The sequence below is a fragment of the Miscanthus floridulus genome, chromosome 15 (assembly GCF_019320115.1).
Source record: "Miscanthus floridulus cultivar M001 chromosome 15, ASM1932011v1, whole genome shotgun sequence".
NCBI lineage: Eukaryota > Viridiplantae > Streptophyta > Magnoliopsida > Poales > Poaceae > Miscanthus > Miscanthus floridulus.
In genome coordinates this window covers 79,966,906-79,985,934 of record NC_089594.1, presented here as the reverse complement: position 1 = coordinate 79,985,934, position 19,029 = coordinate 79,966,906, and the positions used below count along the sequence as shown (strand labels likewise).

The 19,029-nt window shown below is 46.6% G+C and overlaps 2 protein-coding genes across 5 annotated transcripts; both read left to right on the top strand.

Moving 5' to 3' along the window:
• The first annotated feature begins 425 nt into the window (after positions 1 to 425).
• On the top strand, positions 426 to 4,979 carry LOC136506569 (homeobox-leucine zipper protein HOX33-like). The gene is made up of 17 exons (XM_066501480.1): positions 426 to 581; positions 773 to 891; positions 965 to 1,055; positions 1,160 to 1,255; positions 1,333 to 1,446; positions 1,551 to 1,634; positions 1,902 to 2,057; positions 2,181 to 2,255; positions 2,367 to 2,473; positions 2,586 to 2,781; positions 2,954 to 3,142; positions 3,225 to 3,305; positions 3,393 to 3,527; positions 3,626 to 3,948; positions 4,123 to 4,228; positions 4,343 to 4,492; positions 4,589 to 4,979. The coding sequence occupies exons 1-17, from the start codon at positions 486 to 488 to the stop codon at positions 4,733 to 4,735; spliced, it is 2,265 nt and encodes a 754-aa protein (XP_066357577.1). The 5' UTR covers positions 426 to 485; the 3' UTR covers positions 4,736 to 4,979.
• A 677-nt stretch (positions 4,980 to 5,656) lies between these two features.
• On the top strand, positions 5,657 to 17,040 carry LOC136509067 (uncharacterized). Of its 4 annotated transcripts, XM_066503870.1 has the most exons (4): positions 5,657 to 6,355; positions 7,615 to 7,860; positions 8,261 to 8,454; positions 16,526 to 17,035. In XM_066503870.1, exons 1-3 carry the CDS (start codon positions 5,657 to 5,659, stop codon positions 8,390 to 8,392), a joined length of 1,077 nt encoding a protein of 358 aa, XP_066359967.1. In that variant the 3' UTR covers positions 8,393 to 8,454; positions 16,526 to 17,035. The 4 variants fall into 4 exon arrangements, with proteins under 4 accessions (XP_066359967.1, XP_066359969.1, XP_066359968.1 ...); XM_066503872.1 differs by lacking the exon at positions 8,261 to 8,454 and having other exon boundaries at positions 5,663 to 6,355; positions 16,526 to 17,040; XM_066503871.1 differs by lacking the exon at positions 16,526 to 17,035 and having other exon boundaries at positions 5,663 to 6,355; positions 8,219 to 8,355.
• The last annotated feature ends 1,989 nt before the right edge of the window (positions 17,041 to 19,029 follow it).

The following is a 19,029-nucleotide window of genomic DNA, read 5'->3' as shown; positions in this document are numbered from 1 at the left end:
TCTTGGTGGTGCCTCACGGCCACTGTGGGAGAATCAAGAATGAGAATAACGACACCTTTTAAGCAAAAAGCTTTGGTGAAGGGTAAAAGGAGCCAAGAATCTTTTACCCTGGGCTCAGGAAGTGCTAATTTTGACTAGACTTGGTAGATGCAGTCATTTCAATTAGGCAATGATTCACATATATTGGTTCTCAAATAGTATCCATTTTGTCTCTTTTGCTTCACCTTTTCCATACATTCCTGTATAATGACCCGCTCGTGCCATAAGAGAAAATTACTGAAATGCCTTCTTTATGTTCATTCTTGGTTTATGCCAATCAAGAACTACAAGGGAATCCCGTGTATTGGAAGCCACTGTTTGTTAGTTGTTTGCCTTTTCAGGTGTGCCTGCCACTAAATCGTGTTTCTATTGTCTTTGGTAGATGCCGGGAGAAGCAGCGCAAGGAGTCCTCTCGTCTACAAACCGTGAACCGGAAGCTGAGTGCGATGAATAAGCTGTTGATGGAGGAGAATGACCGGCTGCAGAAGCAGGTGTCCCGTCTCGTCTTTGACAACGGGTATATGAAGAATCGACTCCACAGTGTGAGCTCCTTTTCTCTTTTCTACTGTACATGGGCTTGAACTAAAAATGGTTAGGTTTCTTGATGCATGGCTTGCTGCATTTTGAGCTCAGTCTGTTACAGTATTGTTTGCATGCCTATAATAGTTGTTTTTTTCCCTGCTTATGCATTATCTTATATTGCTTGCTTTAACATTTGCTTGTAAATTTGCAGCCTTCTGTAGCCACCACCGACACAAGCTGTGAGTCTGTGGTGACAAGTGGTCAGCACAACCAACAGCAAAACCCGGCAGTTCTGCATCCTCCTCAAAGGGATGCGAACAACCCAGCAGGGTAAGTCTGAAACCTGATTACATTCATGTTCAAACTCTATGCTTGCTCTAATGCTAATTTTCCTTTTGTCCAGTCTACTCGCTATTGCTGAGGAGACATTGGCAGAGTTCATGTCCAAGGCGACTGGAACTGCTGTCAACTGGGTGCAAATGGTTGGGATGAAGGTAATGTACTTGTTTTTGTAGATAGTGTACTTATATACACTGTAATATTGTGATGCACCTGATGTTGATATCTCTGACCCTTTCAAATGTGATTCTGATCACAGCCTGGTCCGGATTCCGTTGGAATCATCGCTGTTTCGCACAACTGCAGTGGCGTAGCAGCACGAGCTTGTGGCCTTGTGAGCCTTGAGCCCACAAAGGTATGTTGATTCTTATATTGGTCTTGCGTTTTCTTTTAGCTTCTGCAGCGTGACACATCTAATTAATTTCCATTTAGGTTGCTGAGATCCTTAAGGATCGCGCATCGTGGTATCGCGATTGTCGGCATGTTGATATCCTCCATGTTATCCCTACGGGTAACGGTGGAACGATCGAGCTGATCTATATGCAGGTATGTCTGGACATAAGGTTCAGTCTTTTTTACGTGCTTGATTATGTACTAGTACTAGTAACTATGCTTTTATTGATAGTGATAATTTCTGTTTTAATCTGTAGACTTATGCCCTGACAACTCTGGCGGAACCGCGCGACTTTTGGATGCTCCGATACACTAGTGGTCTTGATGATGGCAGTCTTGTGGTATGCCTTAATTACCTGATTTACTTAATGCATACTGTTGGTCTCATTATCATGTTCCAACCAAGCGTAATTTTTTTTGTTGAACTTCCCTGCTGTCAATTTTTACCTGCCTTTTTCACTGTAGTGTGAAAGCTGATGTAAAATTTTGTCTTTTGACCTTAGTAATACCAATGTGTTAATTGATGCTTGGCTGCCACTTCTTTTGCATGATCATTATATTTGCTGCCTAATGCAGTACTGGTAACAATGTGTCTCTGTCTTCTGTAGATCTGCGAAAGGTCATTGACTCAGTCCACTGGAGGTCCTTCTGGACCTAACACTCCAAATTTTATCAGAGCTGAGGTGCTTCCTAGTGGTTATCTGATTCGACCTTGTGATGGGGGAGGTTCCATGATTTACATTGTGGATCATGTTGATCTGAATGTAAGTAGCAGTGGGTCTTTCATAGTAATGAATGTGCACTTGGCTAGTTTATTAAGATATGCATCTACTCATTTTTGAATTTTTAGCAGATATGTGCCTAAATTATCTTGTGTTCTAATACAGGCTTCTAGTGTGCCCGAGGTTCTTCGACCACTCTATGAATGTCCTAAAGTACTGGCACAGAAGATGACTGCTGCGGTATGTGTCACTGTTCAATTTCATTGTTGCTAAGCAGCTGTTGGGCTTTGGTGGTACTCCTGAATCTGTAATTTTACTGATGCACCAGTGACACTACTGGTTTCTGTATAGGCATTGCGACACATTAGGCAAATTGCACATGAATCAAGTGGTGAAATGCCGTATTGTGTTGGTCGACAGCCGGCTGTTCTCAGAACTTTCAGTCAAAGGCTCAGCAGGTGTGTAAAAGATGGAATAGCCTTTTGACCTTCCAAGCATCTGCAAGAGTGTCTTGTAATAGCATTCCATTCTTGGCTACCACTGGTCTGAAATCTAAACTCTAATTTGCAGAGGCTTCAATGATGCTGTGAGTGGCTTTCCAGACGATGGCTGGTCTCCTTTGTTGAGCAGTGATGGTGCTGAGGATATTACAATTACAATCAACTCATCTCCAAACAAACTTATTGGATCTCAAGTCAGCCCTTCCCCATTCTTTTCTGCTATGGGGGGTGGCATCATGTGCGCAAAAGCATCAATGCTACTGCAGGTTTGTACATTCCACTCAATTTTGTTCCATGCTGCGTAACCTTATAGTCCATTTAGTTGCTTGTTAGTTGTTACAATACTAAATGAAAAATCTTTATGGTAGTTTTCCTTGCATAAAATTGTTTTTGTGGTATAATTAACCTTACCCCAATGTACTTCTTTTGATATTGTAGAATGTGCCACCTGCTATACTTGTGCGATTTTTGAGGGAGCATCGCTCTGAATGGGCTGATCCTGGTGTTGATGCTTATTCTGCTGCCTCTTTGAGGGCCAACTCTTATGCTGTTCCTGGTTTAAGGGCTGGTGGGTTTATGGGCAATCAGGTTATACTACCCCTTGCACGCACCTTGGAGCATGAAGAGGTAATCTATTGATTATGGTTCGTTTCGTCTGTCTTGTTAATGTCCAATATGAGCTCCATCTAACTTACTCTTTTAATTTCAGTGCTTGGAGGTTATTAGGCTTGAAGGACATGGCTTTAGCCATGAGGATGTTCTTATGTCTCGGGATATGTTTCTTCTGCAGGTGTGATGCTTTCCAATTTGTTTCTTGCTTCTTGGTTCATGCTTTTCTCACAACCTTATGATTGTGTGACATTATCTGCTATTGCAGTTGTGCAGTGGCGTTGATGAGAATGCACCTGGTGCATGTGCACAGCTTGTCTTTGCTCCTATTGATGAATCTTTTGCTGACGATGCACCTTTGCTACCCTCAGGCTTCCGTGTGATACCGCTTGACGCTAAGACGGTGAGTATGTTGGATCTAGATTGTCACTCCTGGTGTCACATCTTGTCCTTGCCACACTGTTTAATACAATATATATACATTATGCACTCGAATTGCAGGATGTGCCATCTGCCACACGTACACTCGACCTTGCTTCTGCACTGGAGGTTGGATCAGGTGGTCTGCGTGCTTTAAGCGATGGTTCAGGCACGTGCACCATGAGATCGGTCCTGACCATCGCCTTCCAGTTCTCGTTCGAGAATCACCTTCGTGAAAGCGTGGCAGCAATGTCCAGGCAGTATGTCAGGGGTGTGATGGCGTCTGTGCAGAGGGTGGCCATGGCGATTGCTCCATCTCGCCTTGGCTCGCATATCCAACTGAAGCATCCACCGGGCTCTCCCGAGGCACTTGCACTAGCTACATGGATTGGCAGGAGCTATAGGTAGAACTCTACTCATCCAGCATTACCCTGGAATTGTTAATCCTCTCTTCATCCAGCATTACCCTGGAATTGTTAATCCTCTCTTCATCCAGCATTACCCTGGTCCATAGAATTACCCTGGAATTGCGTGCTATCAAGTTGTATGGAGTTCCTGATGATTTTTTGAAATTCCAGGGTGCACACTGGAACGGAGATCCGCTGGTCGGTCACCGAAGGCGCGGACTCTCCCCTGATGCCTTTCTGGAAGCACAGCGACGCAATACTCTGCTGCTCTCTGAAGGTCAGTCGATGCTGTGTGTCTCATGCTGTACGCTTATTGATTCCATCGCCACTCTTCCCGATAATAATAGCTTATGCCATAACCTGAAACCGGGGCATTGCCACCTGCTTGCAGCCGGCTTTCACGCTCAAGTTTGCCAACAGCGCCGGCTTCGACATCCTGGAGACTACGGTGGTGAACATCCAGGACCTGCCACTGGAGGCGGTCCTTGACGACGACGGCCAGAAGGCCCTGTTCGCGCAGCTCCCCAAGATCATGCAGCAGGTACTAGTACTATGCTCGTACCACCCATGGCCAAGTTGACGACGGCATTGCTAGTCTGAACCTAGGCTGATCTGCGTCTCCTACCTTTGTGAGCAGGGCCTGGCATACCTTCCTGGTGGCGTGTGCAGGTCGAGCATGGGGCGGCAGGCATCGTACGAGCAGGCGGTGGCGTGGAAGGTGGTGGGCGATGACGGCGCCCCGCAGTGCCTGGCGCTCATGCTCGTCAACTGGACCTTCATCTGATGCTCTGCTCCTGAGGTTCAGAGCCTCGCTCTGGCATCTGTCCAAGCCCTCGTCAACGCCACTGCCGGATGGCGCCTTTATCCTACTACGTATTATTAGTTGCTTTTCCGTTGCACCTGTGTGCCACAACGACTCGAGACATTGAGATGTTTGCTGTTCCTTGCTATGTTCTAAAAGTATCTGTGTACCGTGGATCGAGAGTTGGAGACAATGACACTGCTGTTTGTGTGTGAGACTAAACAAACTTAGTACTACTGTTATTTATCTGTGATATGTGTGTGTGAAAAATAAATGTGCATGCATGCTGCAACCTGCAATGCGAGTACTCGAGCTAGCACGAGCAGGAAGTAGTGATCATAATACTCGAGCTAGCCTTACTGCACCAACAGCTCCGATCCGATGAAGTGGACGGATCTCAGGCCTGTCAACTGTCAAGTCAACGCCGGTTTGCTAGTACACTGATCAATGGCGACGGCGATCGGCCGCACAGCGGCAGCGGCATCTGCAGGCTACACCGCGTGCAGATCATGTCTGCTGCTACCTCCTGCACCGACCTGTGGTCGTCTCTGCATCGCTGCGCCGCCGCTGCTCCGATGTCCTGCACCGACCTGTTCTGCATCGTCGACGTATGCTTTCCCGGATCCGTCAGCGACCCTGCCTGGCCGCACGCAGCATCAGAGCCTCCGAGGGCAGAAGGCAGAAGCAGCGGCGGCGTGCTTCATTGAAGTTGCCTGCGGCGTCTCGGGCCTCTCTCGTCGTCTTTTGAGTGGACCTCTCTCGTCGTCTACGCGCCACCCGCTTGGACCGGCCCGATGATAACATTAATGGGCCGAATGGCTTGCGCTTGTGCCCGACAAGCCCATCTCCATCCGTCCCCGTCCCCGTCCTCACCCGCAACCCAACCCGACGGCCACTTCAGCCATGGCCATGCTCGCCCTCTCCTCCCGCCCCCTGTCCTCCTCCTCCGCCGCCTTCCTCCGTTCGAAGCCTCCCACGCCCCACCTCCACCGCCTCCTCCTCCCCACACCCCTCTCCTCCGCCTCTGCCTCCCCACTCACGCCGCCGACTCCCCTTGCCGACCCCACCCCAGCGCCGGACGCGGACCCCACCCCGCTCTTCCTCCGCCCAGCGTCCCACCGGGTCCCGCCCGCCGCCCTCGCCGCGTTCCGCCGCCGCGCGTCCGCGCTCGTCCCGCCCTCCGCGCCGCACCTCCACCGCCACCTCCGCTGGCTCCTCGCCGACGCCAGCGCCGCCGCCTCCGATGACGGCCCAGCGCTCCTCCGCGCGCCGCTCGAGGACCTCGAGGCCCTGTGGGTGCGCCACGTCCGGGAGCGCACGCCGTTCCAGTACGTGGTCGGGAACGAGCACTGGCGGGACCTGGTGGTCGCCGTCGCGGAGGGCGTCCTCATCCCACGCCCCGAGACGGAGGCCGTCGTCGACATGGTGCGCGCCGTCGAGGGCTTCGCCGACGGGTGGTGGGCCGACCTCGGCACCGGGAGTGGCGCCATCGCCGTGGCTGTGGCGAGGGAGCTCGGTGCCGGAGGAAAGGTGTTCGCCACGGATGTCAGCGAGGTGGCCATCGGCGTCGCCAGGCTCAACGTCCGGAGGTACGGGGTGCAGGTGAGCTTGCGTTTCTATTGAGTTCTCCCTTATTTTTCATTGATCAGATTAAGTGAGTAACTGGGAGTACACAGAACTAATTTAACGTTCTTATGGTTATCACTTTATCGTCTCGTCTCGTCAGTGACAGCAAGTGTACCGAGCCATGTCAGCATGTGTTCCTCTAGATAGAGTGCTCAGTGCTGTTTTGCTGGTTATGGCTGAAATGTGGATAGTTAGCATAGGTGTTTTGCTGCAAAATGTAGAACGAACTGATTGAAAAAAAATGGTGCCTTGGGAGTGGTTTTACGTAATGCACAAGGTCAGGTCGTAGCAGCCAAATGTAAACAACATGGGTTGACGATTACTGATGCACTTACTGCTGAAGCTTATGCTTATCGTGATGCAATGCTAATGATAAAGGATCTCGGACTGTCAAAGGTGGTTGTTGAAACGGACTGCCAAGAATTAGTGGCGCTATGGAACTCTAGAACTATTAATAGGTGTGCTATTATTCCAGTGCTAAATCAAATCCAAAATCTTAGTCAACAATGCACACATTTCGTTTTGGCTCATGTAAGAAGGGAAGCAAACATGGCTGCGCATTATACAGCCAAGTTTGCTTTGCTTTCAAATTCTGAATGTATGTGGTTGCATGATATCCCTAACTTTTTATCTCAATGTATTCAGCAGGACTCATGTTCAGAACTGAAGTAATATAAAGTTTCTTTATTCTAAAAAAAAATGGTTTTGAGTTGTCAATTTGGATAAAAGTTAGGGAAATTTCAAGCTGGGACAGTGTATTATGATACAACTATAGTAGCCTCGTTCGGCTTTTGGTGTGGCTTTCATTGATGAAAGCGTGCTCAAAGATGTTCCTTTTAGCCTTTAAGTTGGATGCTCAAAGATGCTCAGCTGCTCAAATCGATGCTGAAAGCATGCCCGATGCACATCCACCTCAAAGGTGGATGCGAGCATAAACGTGAATTTCTGATAGTATCGTGTGTTCATTTGTTGTGTTAAACTGGTATGTAGAATTAAAACGACACATTTGTGTTTCACCCCATGCTATATCTTTCATTTTCTGATAGCCTACCCTACATCAACCTTAATAGTTTGGGAGCTACACACCCTAGTTAGAGTCAATAATAGTCTATGAAGTAAAACGATGAGAATCAACGAGCTTGGATTTGCTATTTTTCTGCACAGTTCAATTTATTACGCCGTGCTGTAGTACATTGAAAGTCGTGATTAATACAGTTTTTCTGTGTTGGAATTAGGATAAAGTTGAAATAAGGCATGGCTCATGGTTTGAACCTCTGGAAGATTTGAAAGGAAAACTGATGGGTGTGATTAGTAACCCTCCATACATACCAACCGATGACCTACCTGGTCTGCAACCTGAGGTTGGTTGGCATGAACCAAAGTTGGCGCTTGACGGTGGCAAGGATGGCCTTGAGCATCTGCTCCACCTCTGTGAAGGGTTATTCTCAGTTCTCAAACCTGGGGGTTTCTTTGTTTTTGAGGTAATATCTTTCTCACCATTTCTCAAAGCCTGTTACACTAGCTGCCAATGTGACAGGATGAGTTTAGCATGGTTCTCTTATAGGAAACTCAAATTTTATTATCAAGATGTTCTCCTGTCTAGCTGAATTTGAAATTCAATTTGTATCACCCTTCATCAGTTGATCATTTAGTAAAGCAACATCTGAATTTGTTACAAGGCCTGAAACTCCTATGGAAGTATATCATCCTATGAAACATGTAAAGTGTTGTTTTATACCTTAACGATTACCGTAACCCAGTTATCCGACATAGCCTGGACTCGTTTCGTACAGTTTGTTTTTGTTGTTTTGCAAATTTATACTGAAATTATTGTTCCAGAGGGATGTGACATTCAAATACCTTTGTGCATCTATTTGATAGACAAATGGCGATAAACAGTCGGAGTTCCTTGTTGATTTGATAAGCACAAAGTGGAGTTCTTCTTTTCACAATGTCAAAGCAGTTTTAGACTTTGCAGACATCAAGCGTTTTGTAACGGGATATCGAAGATGAACAATAAAGCACAGATGTTAGTGTAATCATTTTGTGACATGATGTCTTTCTTATGACTTCAGGTAAGAATAATGCCGTTTGACTTGGTTATTTTAACTGCTCACCTTTGTTCTCTTGTATCTTGAATCAATTTTCAGAATCCAAATTACTTATACTGCTTCTACCAGCAAAATTTTGTTGAACCTGCATTAGAACTGAAAATCAGTTTCTTACGCTCGCTAGAAATCAGCTTGAACACACGACCCTTTGTTCTCTTGTATCTTGAATCAATTTTCAGAATGCAAATTACTTATACTGCTTCTACAAGCAAAATTTTGTTGAACCTGCATTAGAACTGAAAATCAGTTTCTTACGCTCGCTAGAAATCAGCTTAAACATACGACTTAGCTTTATGTTCTTGGTATCTTTGTAATGATTTAGCATGCTTTTAGTTAGAGATTTTCATGAATTGCTTTTTCCTATTACGTTTTTGTGGCTATAATTGGACACAGTGCATTTCCTTGGTATGGTATGGACCGGTCACTATAATTTTGAAAAATAACGCTTTTGTTTATTTTGGTCTGAGATCTCTAAAGGGTAGGCTAGAGTTGAAACCCAGCAGAAGCCATCAAGGTTCAGACACGTGAATAGCTGTTTTCCAAGCACTCCTATCTAAGGCTAAGTCTTTAGGTATATTTCATCCTTTCAAGTCTTCTTTTATTGCTTCTACCCAAGTCAACTTTGGTCTTCCTCTGCCTCTCTTCGTGTTACTAACCTGGCTTAGGATTTCACTACGCATCGGTGCCTCTGGAGGTCTCCGTTGGACATGTCCAAACCATCTCAACTGGTGTTGGACAAGCTTTTCTTCAATTGGTGCTACCCCTAATCTATCACGTATATCATCGTTTCGAACTTGATCCCTTCTTGTATGACCGCAAATCCAACGCAACATACGCATTTCCGCGACACTTATATGTTGAACATGTCATCTTTTCGTAGACCAACATTCTGCACCATACAATATAGCAGGTCTAATCGCCGTCCTATAAAACTTACTTTTGAACTTCTGTGGTACCCTTTTGTCACATAGAACACCAGATGCTTGGCGCCACTTCATCCACCCTGCTTTGATTCTATGGCTAACATCTTCATCAATATCCCTGTCTCTCTGTAGCATTGATCCTAAATATCGAAAGGTATCCTTTCTAGGCACTACTTGACCTTCCAAACTAATATCTTCCTCCTCCCGAGTAGTAGTGCCGAAGTCACATCTCATATACTCAATTTTAGTTCTACTGAGTCTAAAACCTTTAGACTCCAAAGTCTCCCGCCAGAACTTCAGTTTCTGATTCACTCATGTCCGGCTTTCATCAACTAGCATGACATCGTCCGCGAAAAGCATACACCAACGGATGTCCCCTTGTATGTCCCTTGTGACCTCATCTATCACTAAGGCAAACAGATAAAGGCTCAAAGCTGACCCTTGATGTAGTCCTATCCTAATCGGAAAGTCATCCGTGTCTTCATCACTTGTTCGAACACTAGTCATAACATTGTTGTACATGTCTTTAATGAGCCCGACGTACTTCGTTGGTATTTTATGTTTGTCCAAAGCCCATCACATAACATTCCTTGGTATTTTATCATAAGCCTTCTTCAAGTCAATAAAAACCATGTGTAGGTCATTTTTCTTCTCCCTATACCGCTCCATAACTTGTCTTATTAAGAAAATGGCTTCCATGGTTGACCTTCCATGAAACCAAATTGGTTCATAGAGACCCGCGTTATTGCTCTCAAGCGATGCTCAATAACTCTCTCCCATAGCTTCATAGTATGGCTCATCAACTTAATTCCCCGGTAATTAGTACAACTTTGAATATCCCCTTTATTCCTGTAGATCAGTATCAATATACTTCTCCTCCACTCGTCAGACATCTTGTTTGATCGAAAAATATGGTTGAATAGGTTGGTTAGCCATACTATAGCTATGTCCCCGAGGCATCTCCACACCTCGATTTGGATATCATCCGGTCCCATCGCCTTACCTCCTTTCATCCTTTTCAACGCCTCTCTGACCTCAGATTCTTGGATTCTCCGCACAAAACGCCTATTGGTGTCATCAAAAGAGTCATCCAACTGAAAGGTTGTGTCCGTATTCTCACCATTGAACAATTTGTCAAAATGCTTTTGCCATCGATGTCGGATCTCATCCTCCTTTACCAAGAGATGCTTTCTTTTATCCTTAATGCACTTAATTTGGTTGAAGTCTCTTGTCTTTCTCTCACGAACCTTAGCCATCCTATAAATGTCCTTCTCTCTTTTCTTCGTACTCAAATGTTGGTAAAGATCCTCGTACGCTCTACCCTTTGCCACACTTATAGCTCGCTCTGCAGTCTTCTTTGCCACCTTGTACTTTTCTATGTTGTCCACACTCCTGGTACAAGCGTCTATAGCATTTTTTCTTTTCCTTAATAGCCCTTTGGACTTTCTTGTTCCACCACCAAGTATCTTTAGCCTCGCCTTCACATCCTTTAGTTACTCCACACACCTCTGAGGCCACCTTCCGAATGTTGGTTGCCATCTTCTCCCACATATTGTTTATGTCCTCTTCTTCCTTCCAAGAGCCCTCTTTGATAACCCTTTCTCTGAATACCTCTGACGTCTCCCCTTTCAGTTTTCATCATTTTGTTCTTTCAATCTTAGCTTGTTTATTCCTACGGGCACGCACCTGAAAATGAAAGTCTGCCACCAAAAGCTTATGTTGAGAAACAACACACTCTCCTGGTATCACCTTGCAATCCAAGCATGCTTGTTTGTTCTTTATTCTTGCAAGGACAAAGTCAATCTGGCTAGAGTGTTGTCCGCTACTGAAGGTCACTAGATGAGATTCTCTCTTTCTAAAAAAAGTGTTGGCTATCATCAGGTCAAAAGCTACCGCGAAGTCCAGAACTTCCTCCCCCTCCTGATTCCTACTACCATACCCAAAATCTTCATGAACTGCCTCAAAACCTGTGCTTGTAGTACCTACATGGCTATTAAGATCTCCAATAAAAAGCTTATCACTGTTAGGTACAGCTCTAATCAGGCCATCTAAGTCTTCTCAGAACTGTCTCTTAGCACTCTCGTCGAGGCCTACTTGGGGGGCATACACACTAATTACGTTCAAGACCATATCATCAACGACAAGTTTGACTAAGATAATCCTATCTCCTTGCCTTCTCACTCTCACCACACCATTCTTGAGGCACTTATCAATCAAAACTCATACTCCATTTCTATTCGCGTCTGTCCTAGTGTACCAAAGCTTGAAACCTGTATTGTCCACCTCCTTCGTTTTCTGACCCTTCCATTTAGTATCTTGAACGCATAATATATTTACACGCCTCCTAGTCGCGGTATCAACTAATTCTCTTAACTTACCTGTAAGCGACCCTACATTCCAACTACCTAAACGGCTCCTAGTTGGTTCGACTAGCTTCTTTACCCTTCGCACCCGGTCGACTCAGATGTGAAGGCCCTTGCTCATTTTTCACTACACCCGGGCGCCGATGTAACACACCACTAAGGAAGCGACGACCCGATCCTTGCTTACTTGACACCATGCCCAGATCGCGACACGACGCGTCACCAAGGGGTGGTTCTGATATGGCGCGTCGCTAAGAGGGTTACGTCCCAACGGTTTTCTTTCGGGTTTCATCTCCATTAGAATGGCTAGATTTAACGTTGGTTCGCCACGCCTATCACAACCCTCCTCCTTTACCAGAGCTTGGGATCTGCTATGTTGAGATAACCAAATCATAATTTAGATACGGTAGGCTTTCGTACTAGTATCATTAGAGATTTTTTGGTCGGGAATTGTGTTGACAAGGTTCATAAGAAATCGTGTTTTTACTGTCCAGGTTTGCACTGATGGCAAGTTGTCCTGAAACAGTCATGCTATCATTGTGGCTGTCGGTGTTTTGGGTCCGACGGGTCCTCAACCGACTAGTGAAAGTGTACTGCGTGCCCCTAATCCCGGATGGTGATGCAAAGAGACACAAGGTTTATACTGGTTCAGGCAATAGGTGCCCTACGTCCAGTCTGAGAGAGTGATCTTGTATTCCTTGCACCGAGGTGCTTGTAGTAGGGGCTTACAAGCTGAGCAAGAGAGGGAGCTAGTCCCAGGTCTCTGCGTAGAGTGGCGTGGGTTGCTTGAGATGTTGATCTCTTGCAGTGAGAGAACGTGTGTGTTACAGAGTGTTGTGCGTTGCTTGCACGTGTGTCCCCTCCTTAGAAGCGGCCCTGGTCACTCCCTTTTATAGTTGAAGTGAGGCACAGGGGCGGTACATGGATTTGTTACGTTGCGTTTTGTGAGCAGAGGCGGTATGTCCGAGCCCTGTAGCTCGTTACTGTGGCAGCATGGTCGGTGGAGCGGCCTTGTCCTCGGTGCACTGGAGCGACGCACCGGTCACGCCTGATCCTGTGCGACGTGGGAGCTCCTGCGGCTTGACGCAGGGCATGGCGCGTACTATGGACGACGTGCCGGTCCTAGAGTGCTGACAACGTGGAGAGCCGAGGCCCAGTCGGTGTAGAGGCTGAACCACTGTGGGGGGGCTCGGCGGGCGCGAGTCCCGAGGCTACAGGAGCCTAGAAGCGGATAGCCGAGGCTTAGAGGGAGCAGTTGGTCTTGTACGCTGATTCCGAGGCTACAGGGACCCGGACTTGACTTTCCACGCCACGCTGTCCTTGGAGCAGGGGTTAGGCAGCACAGTGCATCATGGGTGTTAGCCGTGGGCACAGTGCCGAGCACAGCGGCCGGTAACCCTTGCCCTGTCCTGTCCCGGACGGCATAGCGTCGATGTGACTCCCATCTCATCGGCCACTCCGCTGTATCGTGCCGCCATTTGGCTGACGTCGCGGGAGTGGTTGGACGTGACGTCCTGTCAGAGAAGTCGGTTAAGGCGGTGGTGACGGGGTTGATGCCGAGCCGGCCTCGAGCGAGTCGGTAACTGAGTGCTCGTCCGAGGCCTTATGACGCGGGGCCTCGGGCGAATCGGAGAATCGGTACCTCGTCCGAGGCCTTGTGGCGCGGGGCCTCGGGCGAGGCGGAGAATCGGTACCTCGTCCGAGGCCTTGTGGCGTGGGGCCTCGGGCGAGGCGGAGAGCCAGTACCTCGTCCGAGGCCTTGTGGCGTGGGGCCTCAGGCGAGGCGGAGAACCGGTACCTCGTCCGAGGCCTTGTGGCGCGGGGCCTCGGGCGAGTCAGAGAACCGGTACCTCGTCCGAGGCCTTGTGGCGCGGGGCCTCGGGCGAGGCGGAGAATCGGTACCTCGTCCGAGGCCTCGTGGTTTCATTTTGGGCCGAGCCCGCTTCGGGTGAGCCCGAATATTGTTCGAGGTGGGCCGGGTGGTCCAGCCGGGCCTCGGATAAGGTGGGGGTTTGCCGGTGGTTGTCTCTTGACTTCGATATTTACAAGGTCTAAGCGATTTTTTCGGTTCTTGCTTAGGGGACCCCTTTTTATGGTACCCGACAGTAGCCCCCGAGCCTCGAGGAGAGTGTGAGCGCTCTCCCTAAGGTTTTGACAAGACTTGGCTCGCGGCAGCTCCTGGCGGGATGGTGTTTCGTACTTGAGGCTTCGGTGGGTGCACACGAGCGCACCCGTCGGGTGTAGCCCCCGAGGCCCTGGAGGAGTGGATTTATTCTTCCAGGGGCTTTTCTCATGTTGAGTGAGGGGTTTTATTGCGTTTACCAAGCCCCCGAGTGCGAGTTCGGGTCGCTGGGCCTCGGCTTGGTGGCAGGAAGAGCCCCCGAGCCTCTGCTCGGAGCAAGAGGGCGATCAGGAGTTTCCCTGTCTTTTTTGTGCGGCCCTCGCACATCCTTTTCGTTCGGAAGGAGGGGTGTTTATCACGTTTGCCGAGCCTCCGAGTGCGAGTTCGGGTCGCTGGGCCTCGGCTTGGTTGCAGGAAGAGCCCCCGAGCCTCTGCTCGGAGCAAGAGGACGATCAGGAGTTTCCCTATTTTTTTTGTGCGGCCCTCTGGTGACACCTCTGGTGAGCTGTTACCGGGTAAGTCCGAGTGGAGACCCATGCCCCATTCGATAGGGGCTGGCTAGCGGTCCAGAGACGCACTCTAAAAGTACCAGAGGGCTTCTCTAGTGGGTTCTAGGGCCGTTCGATTGGCCCTAGGGGCTCGGTGCCTCTTTACGGTGAGATCCCATTCAGAGACCTCCCTACCGATCTTGGACACGACTTAGGGCATCCCAAGCAATTGCTTGCTTGGGCATCGGCCATGTACGGGCTCGCCCATAGTCATCCCCTACTCTGTTCGTCCTGGGGCGGCTGTCGATACCCTCGGGGGCCCAGCCTTCGAACCCCTGGACCGTAATGGGCTCGGTGCCCAGTTCCTTAGTCTGAAAGGAATCGGGTGGGAGATATTCCCTTCCCATCGACCGATGACGGCGGGTGCGCCTTTTGAGGTGACGGGGTTGATGCCGAGCTGGCCTCGAGCGAGTCGGTAACTGAGTGCTCGTCCGAGGCCTCGTGACGCGGGGCCTTGGGCGAATCGGAGAATCGGTACCTCGTCTGAGGCCTTGGAGAACCGGTACCTCGTTTGAGGCCTTGTGGCGCGGGGCCTCGGGCGAGTCAGAGAATCGGTACCTCGTCCGAGGCCTTGTGGGCGCGGGGCCTCGGGCGAGGAGGAGAATCGGTACCTTGGGCGAGGCGGAGAATCGGTACCTCGTCCGAGGCCTCGTGGTTTCATTTTGGGCCGAGCCCGCTTCGGGTGAGTCCGGATATTGTTCGAGGTGGGTCGGGTGGTCCAGCCGGGCCTCGGATAAGGTGGGGGTTCGCCGGTGGTTGTCTCTTGGCTTCGATATTTACAAGGAAAAAGTCTACATCACCCCCACCTTTCATACTTGGTCTACTTCACCCCCCTAACTATGAAACCGTCTGTTTTACCCCCTGAACTTTCCAAAACCGTCTATTTTACCCCTGGGTGGTTTTCTGACAGCGGTCTGCTACAGTAACAACGGACTTGCTACAGTAACAGTGGTTTGCTACAGTATCCGATGGTTTGAATTCCTTTCTGTTTATTTATTTTCGGTGAATCTTTGAAAAATCACAGTAAATCATAGAAAAATCATAAAATAAAAAATCTAATTTTGTTGGACTCCACATGAGTAGATCTACATAGTGAATATATAATACGGTATGTTTTAGTATAAATTTTTTTACTGTAGCCTTAGATTAATTGGAAAATCTAATTTTATCTTTAATTAATTGGAATAATTCATAGCTGTAGCTTCTATGGTCCAATTATGGTAAAATTTTTATGGCACGCTAATTATTGTATGCTTGAACTATAGTAAAAATTTCGTACTCATTGGACTATGTATAACTTAGTTACAGATAAATTCTAATTAATTACAGACAAAATTGGATTTTCCAATTAATCTAAAGCTATAAAAAAAATTTGTACTAAAGTATACCGTATTATATATTCACTGTGTAGATCTACTCATGTAGAGTCCAATAAAATTAGATTTTTTATTTTATGATTTTTCTATGATTTACTGTGATTTTTCAAAGATTCACCGAAAATAAATAAAAAAAAGAAATTCAAAACAACAGGGAACCGCAGCAAACCACCGTTACTGTAGCAAATCTGTTGTTACTGTAGCAAACCCGCTGTTAGAAAACTGTCCAGGGGGTAAAATAGACGGTTTTGGAAAGTTCAGGGGGTAAAACAGACGGTTTCATAGTTGAGGGGTGAAGTAGATCAAGTATGAAAGGTGGGGGGTGATGTAGACTTTTTCCATATTTACAATGTCTAAGCGATTTTTTCGGTTTTTGCTTAGGGGACCCCTTTTTATGGTATGCGACAGTGACATTATATAATTGTAGATAATTCATATGTTAAAGAAGAGGTTTTATGGAATCAACAAATTACACTTCTAGAGACAACATTAACAACCATTCAGGGGACCTAAATCCTCTGTTGTTCATTCTGTCTTGCCTCCTAAACATTTATTTATTCCTCATATGCAAAATTTGGTTGATTGTGTTATGCTGCTCTGCTGCTTTTGCGTGTTTGGTAAACCTTCTTGTGTTACATTAAAAAAAAGTAAACCTTGTGTTTGCAGTATTTAATCCTCCTCTTTTTTACCCTTGTTTTGTCAGGACCTTCCCAATTGAAAAATGAGATCAGTCTGGGCTGGCTTCGGCAGAAAGCGAACAATGCATACAATTGCCCCTTTGCAGAGCTTGTCGCTTGGAGTTTAAGCCTGCTGGTGGCAATAATATATGGCAAAGTCAATCTTAAATTCATATTCATAATATATATTCTTTAGGCATGCGAGGTAATATGTTTGCCAGAGCCAAACTGCAGATAGATGGTCCAACTGCCCAAGGAAGCTCTACGATAGTAGACAAGAGCCCTGTGGGAGTTTGCTTTTAGAAAATTGTAGCATGTATCTGGCCACTAGTTTTGTGGCTGAGTTGGGTGATGATTGTGATTTAAAGTGGAGGCTTTTTGGCGTCCAAAATTATTCCGCCGTCCACACGCTACCTGTGTGCTTCATTATTGGTGATGTGGTCCAGTTTTGTTTAATTATTGTTTTCTTGCTTGCTTGCTTACCTCTGCTGAATCCATCTCCAGACTAAATCTATGGAAGATGAAGCCCATAATGATTTTCCTATTCTTTTTAGTAAACCTAAAACATACTTGAACTGATGAACAAGACAGCCCACAACAAAGAACTGAAAATGACTTCTTAATGCAACCTTGTAGCTGAACTGCTGAATTGCTTGCTCTACCGGTTACCATGGCAGGTAGAATTCTTCTGTGCTTCATAGGGGTAATTCTGTTTTGCCCTTTTGGCTAGTCATGCTATGATGCATGTTTGATGGGCTGATGATCCATTCATAGCATTTTCGAAGTCCGTGCTTGACTAATTCATTCATTCATAGCATGCGAATGAAAATCACTAGAGCTATTACTGTATATGTATATAGAAAAAGCATGGTTTTAAAGGCCTCGCCTAGGCGTCCAGGCGTACCCAGCTCGCCTCAGGAAACAGTGGCGCCTTGTCGCCTAGGCGTCCAGACGTACCAAGCACTCGCCTCGATGCCTAGCCACCTTTAAAACACTGAGAAAAAGTGTAACACTCTAAAATTTGAATTTTTGAAAATAGATCTAAAAAGATTTAATTTGAAATTTTTGTGCTCATGAAATATAGGGGAAATATAATTTTTTTATTAAAATTTATCATAAGGAATAGTAACATGGATGTGCATAAATGCCGGTGCATTTTATTTATTTGGTTGAGTGGTTTTGATTAAAATTTAAAATGGTTTAAATTGGTTTTGGGAATGAGTTTGAAAATGGCTTTGAAATAAAAGAATTTAAAAAGTTATAAAATTTATTTTGAAAGTCTACCAAAATTGATCATTTCTATTTGCATTGAAAAGTATGTTTGAAACTATATTTCGATTTGCATTTGGTTCATAATTGAATTTGATTTTGAAAACAAAATAGAAAAAAACTCTCTCCTCTCCCTCTCTATCCCGCGCGGGCCACCTCTTTTTCCGATCTCTTGCGCGGCCAGTGCCGAGCAGCAGCCCACCTCACCTTTGGCCCGCACCGCTTGGCCTCTCCCTCTCCTCTCTGTTCCCGTAGGGCTAGCGCGCTCGCCCTTTGGCCCAACTCCGGCCCAAGCCGCACCAGCAAGCAGGCCACGCCGCACTGTGCCTCCACTTCCCTTGCGCGCAGTCGCTGCCACCACGGGCCCATGCGTCAGCCGTGTCTCCTACCTCGCGTCATGCCCGGCTCCAACTCTTCTGAGCTAACCGCGCTGTTTTGGTTATAGACTTCGATATTTTTCTGTGATAACAAGAACTGCCCTCATATCTGTTTTGGTTATAGAGTTACAAAAATCACAAGACGATGCAACCGCGCTGTCTAAAATCTAGAGCAGTTTCTGTTGTGTACTGTTTTCGACTACCTGAACTGTAGAATTTGAAAAAGTGTTCTATAAGGAAGTTGTGTAGGATTTGATAATATTTCCAATGATATAAGCGACAACTTTATTGGATTAACAGAATGAGAGTTACAACTATTTTACTGTGCTGTTGTTTTTCTGCTCACGAGGAATTTTAGATTTCTTGTTCTTGCCCCTACACGAGAGTGTCATTAGGATGTCAGAACGTCTTGATACTAGAAGAAGGTGCAAGCTACCCTTTTGATGTCCCCTAGTTGATCTTTTCTTAAGGGGGTAGCCAAGTTGAAAAAGTTGCAAGATGAAGTTTCATACGTTCTGGCTATTCATTTGGAAGCATTGATTATCTCTGTGATGGTTGCTACCATGAGAGGGTGCTTGTTGCATCCGGCCAACTCCAGAGCACAGCACAAGACTGGTGGGAGTCTTACCAGTATGGATGTCCCAACAATGTTGGACAGATCACCTAGAAGGAGTTTAGCGAGAGTGAAAGGATCTAGGATGTCGCCTAGAGGGAGGTGAATAGGCATTTCTAAAAAATCAACACCTTTAAAAACGAAAACGATTAGTAATAGGAGTTTCCAAAATGAAAACTCCAAATCAAAGTAATACAACCCCTCACAAGTTAGCCACAAAGTATATAAAAGATACTAGATAAACCTAGGGAGCCAAACAACGGCAACCAAA